Genomic DNA, 20,242 nt, shown 5'->3' on the forward strand with positions numbered 1-20,242 from the left:
AAACACAAAGGCCTCAGAAAACTTCTTGTGCGAGATACCCCTAAAGTTCAGCACTGACTTCATCCCATTGACCTGAGGGAAGGGAGAGCTGGAAGGGAGTGGGAGAACCTTCCAGTCCTTGAAATGTGCATTTTATTTTAGGCCATGATAGAATTAGGAGAAACAGTGTCACAGTGACAGGGTAGGGTGTGTTAACCCTGAAGCCATCGGTGTCAGGGCACGGCTCACCTCCATGGACATGAACTCTCCTTTTCTCCCTAAACAAGGAGCCCAGGTTGTGCTGCTGACTGGGAACAGCCCCTGGCCCACACTGTTCTTTGAAGGATTCCTGTGAGGCTTGGCATTAGCATTGGCTGAGACAGGGAACATGGTAACTGTGGACTAGACCTCCTAAAACGAGGCAGAAAGAGACTACAGCAGTTCATCTGCTCAGGTGTTCAGCAGTTCATCTCATGGCAGGTGTTTGTTCAAGCTCTCCAAAGGCACCCTGTGGCTGGAGAAATGCCATTCCTTGTTGTATCTCATGAGCAAACCTGCCATCAGGTGTAACTTGTCTTTGCATTGCTGTGTTTTTATGCCATGTAAACCCAACAAGCACCACAAGGGTTCACAAGTCTGGGTCATCCCTGGTCTCAGTCTGAAGTTTAATGTCATTTTGAATGAGGATAAGCATGTCTAAAGTCTTCTGAACACTAGTAAAACAAACTAGTCCCATCTGTGTTGATGATACTGTGGCTTGATCTCACACCTGTTGCCAATGATGAAGGTATAAAAGATCTGATAATTTTGAAAATATTATAGACAGGTGCAGCCTTCCAAGAAATTAAATAACAGCACTATTTAGCCTTTCTGAGTTCTCCTGTGCTCTGGAAGACAGATCAGTACAAAAATAGTAAGGCTAGAAGTGAAATCAGTGGAACAAAATAGAAACAATTATTTTTTCTCTCAGACTTCATCATTAGAGAAGGCAATTAAGAGATATGGGCAACAGAGACTTGTCTTCACTGGTTTGAGGGATTTCCCTCCATTTATATGACTCTAAGTGCAAAAGGTGGATGCTATTTTGTACTTCCATCTTTTTGTTGCTAGGTGTGACAAGCCAGGCCCTCAGATGGGAAACACCCTCTGTCCAGAGTGAGATTGTACAAATTCCAAAAGGCTGACACCTACACTGCTTACAGGAGCTTCCTACACAGCCAGCTGCACTTGCAGCAATAACAGGAAAAAAATCAAGAGGTTAATAAAATGAAAAGCTCAGGAAGCATGCAGTCATCAGACTTTCTAGTACTTTAGTCTATAGAAGTAACCCATGTCTGGCCTGACTCAGGGACCCAATCCAAAACTCATTGCATGGAAATTCCCCTGCAATGGATATTGTTAGACCTCACTCTTCACTACATTGATATGGAAGTACCTGGCAAGTTCCTCCTTCCCCAGTACTCCCACAGTGCTGAGCTTCAAATATCTTACTGTGTTACTTCTCACTGTGAATTAGGCCTGCATCCCACTGCAGATGCTCCAAAAAGTACAAGGAGAAGAATGGAAGGCTCATGGGTACACTCCTTCTTCCACCCCAGTCATCAGAGGTGAACTGGTGTGTACTTTTCCACAGTTTTTCCAAACATGTGGTACCAGCTGCATACAAAGGGCTGAAATAGGAGGGTGGAATTAATTGACTAGCACCTTTTTTTTCTATTTTCTTAGTTCCTTCTCTACAAAACTCCGACATGAAGGTCAAAGAGGAGGCCTTAGCTGAAATAGAGAAAAACCTGAGTGGAAGTGAGAAAGAACTGCCAGGAAGAAGACAAGGATTGGGCAGGGCTTTCTTTTTCCAGTAAAGTGCTGATTTAAATGCCATTTCAGTTTGATTGCAGTTATCACTGTTTTCAGTCTGGCATATTAACGTGCCATGTGGCATGGGAAGGGAACATTCATCCATTTACTTATGAGTGCTATAACATTTATTTGCACAAAACCAACAAAAGTAAGAATTACTCCCCTATTACCCCAGGAAACAAAACCTCTGCTCATGTCCGAGAGATCCTTGAGCATCCCATCAAACTCAGCCCCCTGCACTATAGTAGGCACAGAGCTGGAATAACAGTTCCACAAACATCACAGAGAAAGCATGCCACAGCTTGTTTATTGCCTGTTTGAATCCTTATCACCAAGCAGTTCAGTTTTATGTCCTTGATTAATTTCTGTTTATTTTATTTTTGTTCGCATTCAGATGTGTTATCTAAGGTCAGTGCAACTTCCCCTGTCCCCCCTTTCCCTTTCAGCCAACTCTCCCATGAAATATTGTTGTGCCTGGGTGTGTGTTTCTTAAAGTCATTGTGTGTTTTCTGTCTGAAACAAACATTGTCTGATCATCCAACTTATTACGCACTACCCAAAGGTCATGCTTTATGCAGAGAAAGGAAAGCTCTTCTGTTGTGGCTGAGGAATAACAAACTGGACAGGCACTGAAAACAAGGCTTGAGCCCCAGAGTTCAAGACTTTGGGAAAATGTTCCATAGCTGTTTGTAAATGGTAACTGAGGTTCAGCTGTTACAGGCTATTGGGCAGCCATGGAGCCAAACTGTTCTGTGCCAGCCACAAATCTCTCCCTTCATACCTTCTAACCTGTAGCAGTTCCTGGTTCCTCTCTCCAGGCATCCTTCACCTCCACACATCTCACAGCACCATAGACCTTTCATCCAAAATACCTAGAGGGAGGCAGAGTTGTTTAAACCACAGGAAAATGACGGCATGGGGGTAAATGAGCTTAACTATGTTACAAAAAAAATACAGCCAAAGTGGAAAGATGTAGAACAAGTCCCAGAGAGGCAGGAGGACTGCTGTGCTAAAATGGCATAGGACTCCATCCTCCACAGTTGATGGGGAAAGTGAAAGTGACATACAAGGGTACGAGGCCATGGAAAAATTTGTGCTATCTAGTTTGACAATTAAGCATCAAACTTGACCCTAATGAGTGGTAGATTCAAAGCAAGCAAAGGAATTCAGTCCTCCTTGCTCCTGCAAATTATGTATTCTGCACACTCTGGTAGGTTTTCCTATAATTTACTTCATTTGTGTCAGCTTAATAGGCCATTAGGGCTGTTAAACACCAATGACCTGCCTTTGCCTCCAGAAATCCCTGTAGTTCTGATAGCCAGAAGTGGAAAGAACATTCTGAAGATGAGCTGCTGCAAACTTACTTCATTTTTGGAAAGCTCTTCTCAAGGGCCTCTGCTACAGCCCTTGCTGGATAAGAACCAGCTGGGCTAGAGAATCCTTGGATCCAACCAAGGGCAAATCTGTTCATGACATTAAGCAACCAGAGCCCATTAGAAAGAATGGAGAATGGTCTCTCAGTGTGAACAAAGGAGTAAAAAGTACAGAATTAAAGGCTTTTACAATGAAGCTTTAAAGCAGAATATGGCTCCCTGACCACACAGGGAGCTCTTGGCCTCAGTGACCCAGGATATATATCTCACAGCCAGAGCAGAAGGCCAAGAACTGAGGCTGTGGACTAATGCCCACCTCACAAAGAGCTGCTGGTTGAAGATGTGTTGCACCTTCAAGGTTGTTTGTTTTCTTCTCCTGCTGGTGCCAAAGGGTGTGTTCATCTCCATTTCAGCACAGGAGGAGCCACTTTCCCAGACACAGCATGTAGAAAGGTTACAGCCAACAGGAATAAAACACTTCTATGTGGGGTGGCTGCATAGGGAAGGATAACTGTGTTCTAAAACAGAATGGCTTGTTTCCACTTCCGCATTTATAACCCCTTACCAAAGAAGCCACTCCAGGGTGGGTGTATCTTTAGGTCCCCTCCTCAGTTATTTTTAGACATTGGCAAGATCCTCCTGTGCCTTTCCTTTTCCAGGCTAAGCAGCTCTCTCAGCCTCTCCTGGTATGACAGATCCTCCAACTCCTTTATCATCTTCATGGCGCTTTGCTGGGCTCACTCCACTGTGTCTTTCTTGTATTGGGGAGCTTAGGAGCTAGACATTTTGCTTCAGGTGCATCCAGAATCAGGAAATCTTCTTTTTCTTAAGTCTTAACATCAAATGAGAAATGTTGTCAGAAAGACTCTAGAAAGAAGACATGACTGACAGGATAGGAAAGGCTTACAAATATGTCTTCCTGTAAGAGAAAGAGTTGGTGAGTCAGACAGAAGGATAAGGTGGAATAGGCCAGGTCCCTGTGAGTGAACAGAGGTTACTTGAGCTAAGGAACCCAAGTAAGGAGCCACATGTCTGAGAGAATATCTATAGAAGCAGCCCTGCTGCAAGGGATTATAGAGAATGCCAACAGTGTGTTATTTCTGGCTCTGGTAGAACCCAGGAGTCTGTTTCACACCACACTGCCAAGGCCAGAAAAGCCATGAGCTATCCCAGAATCACATAATATTCTGAGTTGGAAGGGACCCACAAGGATCATTGGGTCCAGCTCCTGGCTGTGTATCCCCAAGACTCCTGTGGGCATCACCTCCCTGCCAAAGATGCCCTTCCTGTCCAAACACAGTGATGTGGCTGTAAGTGCAAGTGTATTGTCACCCAGCCCCATGGGAGAGGCTGGCCAGAGGTCCAGCCTTGGTGTGGTATCTTCCCAGAGGGGTTAGCTGTACTGCTGGTCAGCAGCCAGGATGGTGTTCATGCCTCTCCAGATGTGCCAGACTGTTTCTCACCTCCCTTCTCCCCTGAGTTAATGTTTAGCCAGTAACTGTGGCAGTTGATGCTTATTCATGCAAGAATGCCCTCACTGATCTGGCAGATTGCTGTTCTCCAGTGACAAGCAGTAAGTCCAACTGTGAACTGTGCCAAGAGGGCTAGGACAACATTGCAGGGCTAGCTGGCACTGTCCAAAATGTGTTAAAAATGCTCACAGAAATTTCTTTTGGCTGCTCTCAGACTATTAGGAATGCCTGGAGAATGTGAGAATTCGGACATTCAGCCGGGCAGTGTTTTCTGTGTTCTTAGTCATCCAGCTAAATGGTTACTATTTCAGCTACTGTGCCCAGCAAATATGAGCCCTAGAGAGTTGTTCTCTTCTTGCAGGAAGTCCTTTTGTGGTCATGGTATGATTTGAGCCTGATGCTCAGATAGCTGGGTCCGAATTATTTTCATTTTCCATGTAGATTATTTGGGTATGTAAAAAGGTCATCAACAATTCACGGGAAAGCTGATGAAGGAATACAGGAATCTAAAGTCATAATCATAAGGTCAAAAGGAAAGATAAATACTGCATGAACAAGGATGGAAAATATGAGCTGATGTAGAAAAAGGTGTGAACCATAGGCCTCCTCTGGAAATATTGTTTTGGGGAAACCCTTGGTAAGGCCATAGATACAGTTTACCTCCTCTTTGCTTAAACCAGTGACAATATTGTGCTGCAAAGGTTCAGAACGGAATACCTAAACTTGTGTAAGATAGAATCACAGATTGGAAAAGGACTCTTAAGATCATTAAGTCTAACCATTAACCCAACACTGCCAATCCACCACTAAACCATGTCCCTCAAGTCTACATGTACACATCTTTTAAATACCTCCAGGGATGATGACTCCAACACTGCCCTGGGCAGCCTGTTCCAGTGCTTCACCACCCCTTCCTTGGAGAACATTTTTGAAATGTCCTATCTAAACCTCCCCTGGAGCAATTTGAGGCCATTTCCTCTCATCCTGTTGTTGCTATTTGGGAACAGAGCCTGATCTTCACCAGTCTCACCCTCCTGTTAGGGAGTTGTAGAGGGAGAGAAGATCCCCTCTGAGCCTCCTTTGCTCCAGGCTGAACTCCCCCAGCTCCCTCAGCTGTTCTTCATCAGACTTGTGCTCCAGATGCTGCTCCATCTCTGTTGTCCTTCTCTGGACACGCTCCAGCACCTCAGTGGCCTTCCCGTCATCAGGGGCCCCAAACAGAACACAGGATTTTTGATGCCTCACCAGTGCCAAGCACAGGGGAACAATCATTGCCCTGGTCAGTCCAAACACAGCTCTGGGAACACAAATCTGTGCTTTTGCACATCTCCTCTGAATCTCTTTGAATTCATTGATTGCACAAATTTGAGAAGTGTAGAGATACACAGGTAATTGGAAGAGATCAGCAAACAATTTACCCATCACCCCACTGCCACCACCCCCATGGAAGCAATTGTATAACCTGTTGTAAAAAACCTCCACTGAAGGAAACTTTGCAGCCACCCTGGGTAGCCTAATTTTGTGCTTCTAAATGGTACAATTACATATTTTGCAGCATAATCACCAGCATATTGACTTTTGCTTCAGATTGTGTGTCTTCACTACGTCCTTCAGCCAGTCGACGCTGTGAACCTCCATGTCAGTCCTTTTTCAAGGGACAAACTGTTATTGTGTCCATACCTGACACTTGTCCTATCTAATCTGAACAACCTTCAGCCTGTTCACGACATTATTGCTCTTGTCATTGAGGTTATACAATGCTCTTGTCTTAGCATTCCCATGGCTCTCCTTTGGATACTCTCCAATACAGCAATATCCGGACACAGGGCTCCAGCCAAAACATCAACAGCATCACACAGTGCACTTTTGTTACCTCCCAGGTCTTCAATTAAAAATATTTGCTAAAAAAATTAATAATGATATTTCAACATCATCACAGTGAGTGAATTTAGGTAACAATTTCTTAGGAGTCCCTCCAGAATAATTTGTGCAAGACTGAGGTGGGCAAAACTATCTAAATGTGATAGAGATAATAAATGAAGCCCCATGCATTGTCAGATTCACCCCAAAAGCTGCTATCTCAAAGTAACCTACCTATTAGCTCCAATATGCTTGGAATTCACTCTGTCCTCACATGTTAAAAACTCAGCTTTGGGCATCTGAACACAAAATTCAGACTCAAGAATAGCAGATGATGTAAGAATATGCAGTGCTGTGCCCAGTTTCTGAGAGGTTCTGGCATATTTTTCTGCATTTGGATGCAACTGACAGTGGGGTTTGATTGCACAAATTACTGAGATTAATTTCTAGAGATGAGACTGAAGTGTGAATGTCCAGGACTGGAATGAGGATGGGTGAGTCAAGAGAGCTGTAACAGCTTTGTTTCTAAGTTATTTCCACATTTGCTTTCTCTTTGAACTGTGTCTCCCAGGGTGCAGCTACGTGGGAACTTTACCCTGGTACTTCCTTCATGACAGATGAAACATGTTCACACGCTTCTGCAACAGCACATTTCCAGTGAATTACAGGATCCCTTTAGCTCTGCCTTCGTTTGGATGAGCACTTCTGGTTCAGAGCAGGTGTCCTCTAATACACCTCTGGCTTGCTTTCCTGAGCCTGTGAAGGCTGATTGCATGCCCAAATGTCTAAATAAAAAATGTTCTGAGGTTGAAAATTTAAATCTTTGGAATCCAGGAAGTTCAGAGTTTCTGGTGACATGACAGTACATGATGAATGAGTACAGGAAAAAACATTAGGACGATCAGGACATCCCCTGTGCTCACATACCAAGTTGATTACATACCTAATGCTTTGACATTGTATAATTTTCACATTCTCCTGCAAAGTAAACCAGGATTTAGGCTGCAGTTTGATGACAAGCCTTGAGCAGAAACCCTATTTTAAGAAAGCCTTGCTGACACTCTTTCCCATTCTCACACCCCAGATTCTCTTTCTTAAAAATTTTGAAAAACACAACAACAACAACAAAACAAAACCACAAAAGCAAATAAAAAAAGAGGGTGCTTGGGGAAAGAGGGTTTAACACAGGCCATTTTTCCAGTCAAGGCCTGTCACTGTGTATAGTGTGACTCCACCACAGGCACAGGTAACTCAGCCTAAGCCAATTCTGCCCCCTCTTCATCTCAGCCTTTGCACTGGCACTGCTGCTCATTCAAACCTGCAAGCAGTCAGCCAAGGGAGCAACTTTGGGAGAAAATGGTCAGCTTTTTCTGTAGGGATAGACTTTGAACTCATGTTGAATACCTTGCTAGGGCAGAAAGGAAGAGGTCCTCCTTGTCCTTACCCTCCTGCCCTGCCTGCCAACCCTTGTTCCATCTCCCATCCCTGCTTGGGACCACTTAGCTGCTCCTCTCCTTGCTCTGGCCCTGGCACTAACTGAGACCTTCTCTAAGCTGATCAGACTCAGATGAAAGTGAATTGCACACTTTATTGCTGCCTTCGTTTTCTGCAGGGACAGGGAGTTAAACTGAGTAAGAATCTGGAAGGCACCAGCACAAGGCCACCAATAAAACCAATCTGCAGAGAGACAGATGGGTGGCATTCAGTGCAGTAGATGTAGCCTTGGTCTTCTGTTTGTTCAGATTCCTGAACCAGTTTGGGTGGGCAATAAATCAGACCAATGGCACCACAACAGTGAAGGCAAAGACATGCTGAGAGGGTTACAAGGGCATCAGTCATGCCAATTTAATCACCTTGAAACTGCTGCTGAGGTCTGACTCACCACATTGCAGGGAGCAGCAGGTGATCAGGTTTGCAGAAAAGGGAACAGACCTGTCTCCTGAATTAATCAGTGTTTGAAAAATAATTCCCCAACAACACGACCTTGATCCCAGGGGTTTCCACAGAGCTCAGTCAGACACTGCCTCACACAGTGCTGTGGAAACAAATTCCATTGATAAACCAACTGTTATCAAACACTGTAGGGACAAGGGCTCCACTGTTATTTGGACAGATGTCCCCTATTGTTCAGTGTGTTCTTGGCTCCAGATTTTGTTCAAGGTAGAAACATACATAACACAGCAGAATTTCCCCTGATTTCTGGGAATTCCTGTAGCCATAAGAGCCACAGATCTGCATCTCTGTGCAGCTTCTGCAAGGGCATAAATGTGTCTCCACAGAGCCTTCCAGGCCCATCTCACAGCCAGCGTGCTGCCAGCTCAGGTAGGAAAATTTTAGGGGTTTCCTCCTTTACAATTTAAGTCAAAGCCCACAGACATTTTGCCATAGCTACAAAACATGATTTCGCTGCTGTCAAACCTCAACACCCTCCTCTGCTAGAACAAAGAAGGTGAGTAACAGCAGAGGAACCAGTTAGTCCACTAATTTGCAGATAAGGCACTGAGGGACTCAGACCAGTGCAGGGGGAAATAATGAGTACAACCCCACGAATGGTATCAGGAAATATCTCCTCTTAAAATGCCTCATGAGTTTTCTGCAGTGGCATATCTGCTCAGCCTCACACTTGAGATTTGAGTGCAGGCTCTAGAGGCAACTTATTTTCTGGGCAGTAATAACTTGTTCAACTAATTATAAAAGTTCCTGTGGTTTAATTTCTCTTTGAGAGAGCAGCCTGAGCTATGGTAAAAAGCAGATGATGTTTAAGATGAATCTAATTAGAAGATCTTCTCTTTGAATCACTTGAGAAGGTAAATTATATTAAATCTCTGGGTGTTGATTTTATTTCCTAAAACATGTGTGATGATGACTATTTTGCTGGGTGGATTTGCAAGAGAAGGTGCAATTATTTTACAACATTAATGAAAACAGAAATTTAAAGAAAAATTAAAAAGAAGATCATATATCTCCTCTATGTCCTGGGATAAAATGAAACCTTGTTATTTACCTCTAGGAACCATCTGCATTTTAGAATTAACTTTAAACAATAGTTTACCGCCTGAATGCTGTGGAGAGCAAGCATTTTGTAGCAAATCTGGACTTCTTTAGCTTTCTGAGTCTCTATAGGTTGAAGATACTTACTGTTTCCCAGGAGACAGTTTGTATGAGGAATGGGGAATGTGTCTGCAAATGTGCTTTGCCCACTGAAGGCAGACAGATACCTGAGAATTTTTTCACTAAAAAGTTTACAGCAATGCTTTATTCATTGAGGAATTAAATGAATGAGGGGAACAGTCACATTGCTTGAGATGAACATTTAATACTTTTTTCCCATTTGCAATTTGTTGGTTTTGTGGCTTACTAGATACTGTCTTGGGAGGTTTTGGAGCTTTAAATAGCTACCAAAGCCTGAGTAGCAGCCCAGCTCTCATTTACATGAGTTGTCCTCTATATGGTGTCTTACATGTACAATTAACAGGGTATTTGCTGCCTGCTACATAGAGCCACACAAAAGATGTGTTTGAAAATAGAGGCTGACCCACAACATTTGAATATGAGGGCAAGTTGGGGAGCAGGGCAAAAGATAAATGCAAAACTGTGACAGATGTTGTTTACCCTCATCATAAATTTTGTTTAATGACCTTTTTGCCTTTCTATTACCTGTTTCATCAACCTGCTGCCAATGTAACACAAACTCTTTGTGCAGATTAAGCTATTTTACAATGTGTTGTGAGAATATGCTGAATATAAAAAGATACCAGAAACCTTTGTTTAGTTAATACTTCAATTATTAAATCATGTCACTACCTCAGGAATTTGTGTCACGGCTTATAATGTTTCTCTCGTGATCCACTTTAATCAATCGTGATCTTGGGGGCAGCCAGATCCATGGAAGTTTTGAGTTTGTTTCAAGTGGATGATGTCTTCAAAATAGGAAAATATTCTCTTTTGTAGAATTCTGGATATAATGACAGACATCCCCAGGAAACTGAAAAAAAAATTCCCCACATTTTTTTGCCCAACTCTGTTACCATTCATTGATTGGATTAAAAAAAATGCCTGTAACACTCTTTTATTTTAATTGATTTTAGAGTGGAGTGAGAAGATACTCTGAATCACTGTGATGTCCTTCTTTCTGGTTATTCCTGCATAGGAGTATAAGAGCAGATATACTGTGTTATCTCAGATGTTTAGATAAAAGAGTTTTGTTTTTTTATTTCTTTGTTTGTTTATTTTATTTTGTTTTGATTTATTTTTTGTTTTGTTTATGTTGGTTTGGAGGTGTTTGTTTTGTTTTGTTTTGTTTTGTTTTGTTTTGTTTTGTTTTGTTTTTGCCCTCCATTGCTATCCTAAAATGTCTTTAAATTAATTTTCCTTCTTTAATTGCATCTCAGAATTCAGTTGATATTTTCTTTAGACCCCATTTCTATGTGGTAATTGTCAGTTCAGAGTCCATCACAGAATACCTAATGTCATGATCATTTCTTTCTACCTTATACTTCTCAGTTCTGAATTTCACCATCAAGTCACTCAGTCTCCTGTGACCCCAATGCAAATCTTCACAGACAGACTTTGCTTTTGTCAGTCTCAACCATGTAAAATTTTCCATGGTGTTGCATCACTGACCACTGCCTTTTCCACTTCACTTGAGAACAGAGTGTAAGATACAAGCTTAAACCTCATTCCTGCAGAGCTCTGGTGATAACATCTCTGTATTGGAAAGGAAAATAATTTATTCCTACTTTTGTCTCCTGTCTTTTAACCAGGTCAGTATCCCGGTGAAGTTGCACTCCAGATGGATCTCTCTAAGAACCACATTTGGTGAGAAAAGTCACAAATCCCTGCTGGGCACCCACCTGGGTGATATCAAGTACGTGCTTGGCTATAAACTCCTTGCCATCCTCTTCCAGTTCACGAGGTGAGACCACAGATCATGTTCATATTGTCGTTTTCTGTCATGGACTCCTCTGAGCAGGAAAGTGCCAGCAAAGCCCCAGCCTGCCTGGGAGCACCAGCTCTGATGAATTATGGTTGCAATAGGCAGCCACTGATCTCAGGAGGTGCTGATTTTTCTCTTTTCCCCTAGTGACTCACTGCCTTGCAAAACTTGAGTTTGGATGAACAGCCTTTTCAGTGCCAAAAGATTGTCATTTTACATGAGTTTGTGATTTTAATCAGGCTGATGTTATCCACTCAGGCTCTGTTCAGTACTATGCTCAGAGTCTTTCCGCAGAGCTTAAAATGATTTTCACAATCCTCTTGGGTTCTGCCATTTTCTGTAGCTCTCTACTAGTTGGTAATTCTGGAGCTAAGAAAGCATTTTGTTAGGAATAACCAGACCAAAATATGTATATTTTATGTATTCTTCACCTCCTTTTCTCTATTCCCTTTGGTCACATAAATGTGTCAGCACTTGTAGAAAGGGTCCATGAATGTTTTACCTCTCCCTTTATGTTTCATCATCCAGTCTGCTGCATGACTAAATTAGCTCAGGTATTAATGAGGTAGAAAATGTTATTGAAGTGTGGGGCTGTGGGGGCGTGTGTGATTTCAGGTACCAGATTATATTCTTGTGTAGGGTCCGTAGATTCTAGTTTACATTGCAGTGCAATTAATGGAAAAGTGTGCTAAAACCTCAAGATAACACAGATCATTTCCAGGAGATGCCACTCTTCCTTGTGTCCATTGCTAGTCAAGGGGTAACAAACACACAGACTCCTGTAGCTGAGCCCATGTAGCGAAAACCCTCTCCAGAGTGGGATACAGCTGGTAGCAGAGCTCTCCCTGCTGCAACAGGACAGGCTCTCACTTGCAGCAACATTCCTGACTGTTCCCTCATCTCCTGGCTGTGCATTTTCCAAGTACCACCGAGAGGGACATTTGAAGATCCAAAGTCAACTTTTCTTATGGCAGATTTTCAGCACCTCCTTTGTCTCTGTTGGAATCTGCTCAGGACTCTTCTTTCTCCAAGCAATTTCTTTTCTCTATTTTGAGTAGGTACAGTTGACATGAGAAAAAGGAGAGATGAGGCAAACAGTGTTTGGAACAGGCAGAGTTGCTGAGGGAGGCAGAACACACTGTTTTTGTGGAGTGGGCTGGTATTTCCTACTGTGTGAGTCAGATGAAAATTCCCTGGTCCTTTTACTTCATTGTCTTTTCAGGCTGCACAGCAAAGTCACCCAGCAAAATGCCATCCCCAACCACTACAGGTCTCCACTGCCTGTTGCTGCTGGTCTCAGCCTGCTGCCAGATGCCACAGGGCTCAAATTTCTATCCATTCTCCTATGTAGTAAGTATGCTTCCCCAGCCCCACTGGTTTTCATTGGGTCACTGCTTGTAGCACCCTGATGTTTTCCTTTACACGCACAAAACCTTGGAAGAAGTCAGAATAAGACCAGAGGGAATCTGAACCCAGAGTGTATAAAAGAGATGAAGAGATCCAGGAACTGGGCTCTTCATATTTTCCAGTCTTAAGGCCTCTCCAGAAGGCACTCAACAAAACACATCTTGTTTCTCAGTGTGTTGGTCTGCAAGGGATTTCAGTTGCTTCCTAGGAGATAAGTCTACATAACATTTATGTGGGCACTGCTCCTGGATGGAATTCACCCATCCTATGAGAGAAGCACCAAATGATCTAGAAGTGACATGTTTGCAGGACTGTCCCAACAACAGGACAAGTGCACATGACCAAAACTCCACTCCTGAGTGATTTGTGTTTAGATGTTGCCCATGAACTGAGATTTTACTTCAGTTTCCCACTTTTTCAATAATCCTCACAGATCCTTTCTGTTTCACCAGTAGTGTGAATTATGGAAAGCCATTTTTTGTTTCATCCTGTACATGTGTTTATAAACTGTTTCTGCACAAATTTTCCCTAACAAAAAATTACAAAAGAGGAACAGGGAAACAAAGAGTCTAATAAAATGGTAGTAAATATAACCTGGTAAAGAAAACTAGTCTACAACACTACCAACTCTTGGTCATCACAATTATTATTAGACCAGACAATACTTATTTTAGGTTCTCCATTGTGAGCGAATGGAGAATCTCCTTCTTTGAGAAAGTTGGAAAAAATGAAAGGAAATGTGAAGAGGAAGGTGGGAACTCCTTAAGCTCCTTCTACCACTTACCCCCTGCTTTGGTAAACCAAGATATGTCTGGTTGCAGCAGCCTCATCTGCACTTCAGCAGATGTCTAACAGTGGCCAAATATCTCACTTGGTCTGATTTTTCAAGCTGTCTTCTTCTCAGCACTTAGGAGTTTTCATAAAAAAAGCAACACCTTTTTTTAGCACCACTGATCATGGCACAGCCTGCAGATGAGTCATTACTTAATGGTGTGAAATATGCGAAGGATTTAGCAACCTAGCAATGCCCTCTGGTTGTTTGGGAGAATAACTGAAAAAGGAAACCACTGAGTCCACACCTGGAGGAATTCATGGGTCGCAGTGCACTTTTGGTAACTCCTGCAGCCAACCTCTAACACGAGCACCACCCCAGCAGTGCAAAAAGTGCCAGCAAGCCTTGGGATCCACAGCACAGCTGTGGTACAAAACCCAGCTCTAATCACACACCAGATGGTTCCGTTATGCAAAGAGACGACTCAAGAGTTGCCAAGCTATTCACCCTTTCTGTAAATAAAGGTTTAAGTAGGAACCAAGAAACTGGCAAAGCTGCAAATTTCCTGCCGGCTTCTTTGCTTGTTCTTTAGGCTTTCTTGCTAATGGTGGTGCCAGTGTATTTTTAGGGCACAATTAAAAAAAAGATAAGATGGTCTGAATCTCACTTGGCTGCAGCCTGTGTAAACCCAGCCATAGTGAAAGGGTGCTACCCCTGCCCTGGTCAGCTGTGTGTTACTGATGGTCCCAAAATAGCTGACCTGGCAACTGAGCTGGAGCCAAGGCTTTTCAATTCCCTTTCTTCTCCTGCTCAGGCTGGCTCTGCTGCTGCAGAGGTGGGAGCTCAGAGCTAAGAGGAAAGCAAAAGGTGATCAGAGTCCAGTTTCTGGATTCAAAGGTCGAGTGGCCAGGTTTCCCAAGCAGTTCACAAGGCTGGCCCAGGGCTAAGTGCACTGTATCAGCCCCGTAGAGGCCTTGAGGCTCAGACACAAAACTACTCCTGAGCTGAGACTGTTGGCTTGCAGAGATGTGCAAAGAGGCATCTGCAAGCTCAGTACATCCCTCAGCTGGTGCTTAACCTTTCCATCTTTGGAAAATAGAAATTTTCTGTTTAAAGAGCAAGATAGGATGGGAGGTTGGAGAGGTGAGGCCAAGATTAATGTGAAAAAATTATGTATGTCAGTATTGCCTTCACTAATTTCTTTTGCCAACAACAGCAGCTAAAGTTTCACTTTGCTATTCTCACAGAGCTTGACCCTTTTTATTTTTTTTCTTTTTTCCCCACAGATTGACAACGTACTAGGGCAGGAAAGCTTCTACCCAGAGATGCAAAGGCAGAAGCGAAACAGTACGTACAAAAATTTATGGTAACAGAGTAGGTTTCTAGTAGGCCAAGGGTGAAATCACTGTTAGGGACAGCATCTCTTGATGTACTGAACTGGGAACATCAAGGATGAGGTGTGGTTTTGGTTTAACCCCAGCCAAGCACCACAGTGCCACTTGCTCTCTCCCCCTCAGTGCAATGGGGAACAGAATCAGAAAGATAAAGTGAGAAAACTCACTCATCATGGGATGAGATAAAGACAAGATAATCCTCTATGGCTCAGTCTGTGGTTGGCAACCCATCAGCTTACTGACTCTGAGGAGAGAAGGAATGCAACAGATATTCTATGAATATATTATCTCATTTGTATCAGCTTCCTATGCTCTGACACCAAAGAATCTGGCTTTTGTCAGACAAGCAGCAGATAGAACAGAAGCAGAATATCTGCTGAGTGGGAACCAAGAAGATTCCCTAAGCAGAATGTCAAACTAAGCTACCATTAAATAGCAACAAAGACCCCAAATGCTAAACTGGAGGCCATCAATTTGTGATTTACCCTCAAACACAGCTTTGCAGTCTCATTCTATTTCTCTTTCAGTGCTTATTCTTGACCTTCCCCTTCCGGAGTACACTGTTGAGATTGAAGTAAGCCTGCAGGATTCATCTTATCTGGACCCAATCAGAGACTATTTCAAAAACATCAATCTTCCAATTAATATTTCAAATGTACAAACAACAGTTTCAAACATCAGCACTACAACAGGTGGGTTGGTTATTGATTTGTTTATTCTGGATAATGCGGGATTTTGTCAGTATTTGATGACTCCCACTTTTACCACCCATCACCCTTCAGAATCAGCAAAACTGAACCATCTCTGCTCCTGCTGAAAGACCCAGCAAGGCTGAAGCTGTAGCACACAACAGCATATTTGTTATCTGTCTCTCACCACTCCTCTTTATATAATGTTGGTATTAGGAATAGCTCTGAATGCTTTTCTTTTCCTAAGGAAGAGACAAAGCTGGAGGAAGCCTGAGCCAAAGGATTTTGCTCCAGTTTGGCTAAAGAGCAGTCTGAGTTCCTTTCAAGTTTCAGGAAGCTGTGACAGCAGTTATCAGACTGTTTACTTCCCTCCTCCTGTATCTGGAACATAGAAGGCTGTAAGAGGCTGTACTCTGACCCTGACAGAGACAGACTGCATGAGATAGAGCTCACTTAACCTATTCTTACAGGGCAAGATATCAGACAGGTTTTATTACACGAGTTGTGGTTGTCCAACATCACATGTGAGTAATACAGCAGAGCATATACAAACACACCAGGCATTTACAACAGCAGAGGAGATTTGATACCTTCTTATCACTGAGCCATAAAGCAGCGAAAGGAAGTGTTCAACGGTTCCCAAAACAACAGGCAAATGCATCTTATAAAGGCCTCAGGCTCATGTGTAATGTGTGAAAACCAATTTGTTAATTGCTTTGCTGATGACACGTTAAGAGGAGGAAAAGTTACAGTGATGTGCTTTGTTTTGCTTTCTCTCTCTCTTTTTTTTTTTTTTTTTTTTTTTTGAGGGGTTGGGGGATGGGTTTTTGGGTTTTTTGAGGGATGGTTGTTTGGCGGTTTTGGGCTTTTTTTGTTGGTTTTATTTTGTTTGTTTGTTTGTTTTAGTTGGTTTCTTTTTTTTAGGCCTTTAAAGCACTTAGTGAAAATGTTACCTTCTCTCACACAGCATCTGCCAGGGGACAGAACAATACAACACCTCATTAGCTACTGGGACTCTGAATAATCTTGCTCTTACAATTTTTAAAAGCTTATACACTTGCTTTCAGCTCAGGTGACATAAAAATATCCAGTCAGAAAAGAATTATGGGACCCTGGCCAGTATGCCAGGTAAATTTTTAGGATCAGATTTCACATCTCCATTCAGTTGCTTAAAAATAAATGATCAGACTTTTCCCTGTGCCAGTCTGGTTCCCATTTCTGGTTAGTCATTTACGATTAGTAGAGTAAAATTTGCCAGTTGTCAGATCATCATTTTGGCATATTCAAGTGAACTCTGAAGAAGGGCAATATTTTGAGATCCCTGTCGTGAAGACACAGAAAGCTAAATATTTCTCTTGTAATAGCTCTGCCCTGTGTACCATTCTCATGGTATTTTTCTGTCTGTTTGACTCCAGTCTGCCAGTCCAGTGATGGGAACAGCAGCTGCTGTTTCTGTGAAAGTGGATATGCCTGGCCAAGCACAGTGTGCAGTGATGTGATGCCCTGCCTGGAACCAGCCCTGCCCTGTGGCTACATGCAGAAAATGCCTTTCTATGGACCCTACTGTGAGCCCCAGACTGAAGGTAAGGAGACACAGGGCAGAACTTCATCGCTGTGCAGCTCATATCCTGCTTAGAGGTCAGAATAGTGATAGAAGGTGTGATAAAAAAGCACATCAGGGCTGAGCTGGCTACCACGCAGCCTGTGAATGTGAAAAGTCTGCAGAGATGGTCTAAAGCTCTTGTCCTTGTCATATGGGCCCACCTTGACCCAAACACTTGCAGATATTTAGTTGCATTTGGAATCCCAACTGCTGGAGTGACTTCCATGCCTCTTTGGGACTTTCAGCTTTCTCTGAGCAAAGGAAGTTTCATCTCATCAGTTTTTCAATAGATTTTCACCTCATAACCATAGTTTTTTATTATTTTGCATTAATTTTTATGTCTTTCCTTACAGAGTCCTGTGGTATGGGAGAGCCCATTGTAATGAACATGTCAGTCAGACTTGACGCAGAGTTCCAGGATGATCTCAAGGATTCTTCCTCTGTGTTGTACCAAAAATACAAAGTGGACCTTGAAAAAGCGGTAATGACTTTAGTTTTTCATCTCTGAAGGTCGAGAGCCCCCTAAGAAATATGGTGTTTACCCCAAGTGCCTGGGTGGGCTGTCATGGTCTCTGTGGGGAGCTGGGAATTGTGCAGCAGTGGGAGCTGCAAAGTGGGCCAAAGCTGACTCCATTGATGGCAATGAAAATATTCCCATTCGTTTTAATACACTGGGAAGTATTTAGAGATCTGTTGTATATAAGCCTGAGAAAAAATCATATTGATGGTCCTGGCTTAAACCCATGTGGGTACACATGGAATGAAACCATGAACAGAAATGTATTCCATGACACCAGGAGAGCACCAGGCCTGTCATACCATATATGCTACATGTCCTTACTCACATCAGGAATAGAGAGTTTCCTATTTTAAGCACACTGCAGTAATACACAGAGGACTTACACCATGTCACCTGTCTTTGTTTACAGTTTAATGCCAGCTACAGATGTTTACCAGGCTTTGTATCGGCAACAGTAACAGGTTTCAGGTAAGTAAATAATTTAATTTTTTCCTGGAAGACACAAATCTTTCTGTCCAGTCTCAAGGAGACTGAAATAAGCAAAGGTTACATTCACTTTCCCTAGGACCCAATCCCAGCATGCTGAATAACAGAATAACTGCTGCAAAGCAAAGCCCAACTATGGACATGGAAATGGGATTTTGGATAGAATTCATCACTATGCAAAAGTCCAAGAAAAATAATCATTCTTCATCTAGATCAAAGCCTTTTATGGAAAAGACTGAGCTCCTCCCAAAGGGGAAAAGATGCAAATAAACTTAACACCAAGGCCATGAGGAAGTGAATAGTACATTGACTCTGGATACAGAAAAAAGAGACACTGCTGCTGTCACACATATTTAAATGCAGATGAATTTTAGGTTTCTAAGAAAAGTTTACTAGAAATAAACATCAGACAAGGAAGGTGTCACATAAAGGTGTTCCTTCTTAGGGAAGAGTTGTAGCACAACTTTCTTGTAGAACAGAGCAAGTCTTGAGTTCCAAGAGGAGTCTCCACAGGGGGGGTCCTGAGAGGTCTTCCCATCCAGGCAAGATTGGTTACCACAACATAGAAAAACACTAATATACAATAATATTTAATTCTAATGCTCCTCTCATTCTTGTATCTGTTTAGCCCTGGAAGTGTTTTTGTGAACTATGAAGTAAGAACAGGAGCAGCAAGCTTCACTCAGCTTGGACATTCCAACAGAGGTGTACCACAGTTTCTGGATGCATCATACCATCTAAACCCATTTAGCTTCACAAGAGTAATCACTAGTAAGTTTAAAGCTCTCAGTACTTTCTTTCAACCTTTACTTCAGTGTTTTTAACCTGTAGCTGCACTATACTGTTGACGATTTGGTACTGGACTTTCAAGAAACATTTATTTCTTAGCTGTTTCATTTTATCCTCTGTCACTAAAGCTTAGGACCTTCATGAGAGGACCATGGACCTCCAATGAAAAACCAAAGACTTCCAGCTACTCCACTGATCAGTTATTGGTTGGACTTGATTATCTCAGGGGTCTTTTCCAGCCTAAAAGATTCTAAATGATCCCTGATGTGGTCTGTCCAGGGGTGAGAGATTGAACACCCTTAATTCACCTCCAGAACTGAGACAGCTCTAGGAATGTCAGGCTGCTAGCGCTTCCTACTCTTTAAAGCAAAACAAGAGACTCTTGCAGTTTACGTGACAACACATTCCCTTTGGCTTCCCTGGCACATTTTCCATGCTGCTGCTGGACAGTGTGTTACAATTCAGCTGGTGATCAAGTGCCCTGGAGGTGTTCTGCTCTGAGTGCACCAAGTGCTGGAATGTCTGTCTCAGAGGATTACTTCAACCTAGTTGCTTCTCCTCTCAGCTTATCTAATTAGAAAGTAGTGGTGGTGATAATTATATTTCTAACTCTTTGGAATTTTTAGCTGAGAAGGATACTGAAAGAGTATGTTGAAGGGAAAATCCCATGGCCTGTATCAGAGGTGGTGCCCTGCAGCTGACATGAAGCACCTGGGACCCCTATAAGATGAAAGACACCATAAAGGTGTGAGCTGCAGTGACAGTAATGCAGAATGTTGCTCTCTGTCTTCCCAGATCAGACAAACTTCATCGTGAAACCCTCAAACATTTTTGAAGGGGACACAGTAAGACTGACCTGTGAGATAAATTCAACATTTACCAATGCAACCTGGTATCACTTTGGCCAGACCATCTCAACCAGCTCACAGTATTCAATTGAGACAGTTATAGCAACCAGAAGATCAATTCTTAAAATTACCAATGTTACGACAAAGGATTCTGGTAAGATTTTCCATTGTTAAAACAGCAGATGTAAATCTTTATTGGGGCTAGTTCTAAAAAAACCAAAGCTGAATGCTGGGGCTGCATTTTCTAGAGGAAATGT

General features: G+C 42.6%; 1 protein-coding gene across 2 annotated transcripts in view; it reads left to right on the forward strand.

Moving 5' to 3' along the window:
* The window catches only part of ADGRF5 (adhesion G protein-coupled receptor F5), a 40,316-nt gene that overhangs the window by 5,181 nt on the left and 14,893 nt on the right, over positions 1–20,242 (forward strand). The window contains exons 2-10 of one of the 2 annotated variants that reach the window (XM_083856651.1): positions 11,305–11,456; positions 12,700–12,827; positions 14,943–15,003; positions 15,578–15,742; positions 17,155–17,322; positions 17,696–17,823; positions 18,272–18,330; positions 18,977–19,119; positions 19,933–20,139. In XM_083856651.1, the coding sequence (XP_083712777.1) occupies positions 12,726–12,827; positions 14,943–15,003; positions 15,578–15,742; positions 17,155–17,322; positions 17,696–17,823; positions 18,272–18,330; positions 18,977–19,119; positions 19,933–20,139 (1,033 nt within the window). In that variant the 5' untranslated portion in view covers positions 11,305–11,456; positions 12,700–12,725. The remainder of the gene's footprint in view (positions 1–11,304; positions 11,457–12,699; positions 12,828–14,942; positions 15,004–15,577; positions 15,743–17,154; positions 17,323–17,695; positions 17,824–18,271; positions 18,331–18,976; positions 19,120–19,932; positions 20,140–20,242) is intronic. The other variant, XM_083856652.1, reaches the window with a different exon arrangement.

This window comes from Zosterops lateralis (genome assembly GCF_965231275.1).
Source record: "Zosterops lateralis genome assembly, chromosome: 3".
Lineage (NCBI taxonomy): Eukaryota > Metazoa > Chordata > Aves > Passeriformes > Zosteropidae > Zosterops > Zosterops lateralis.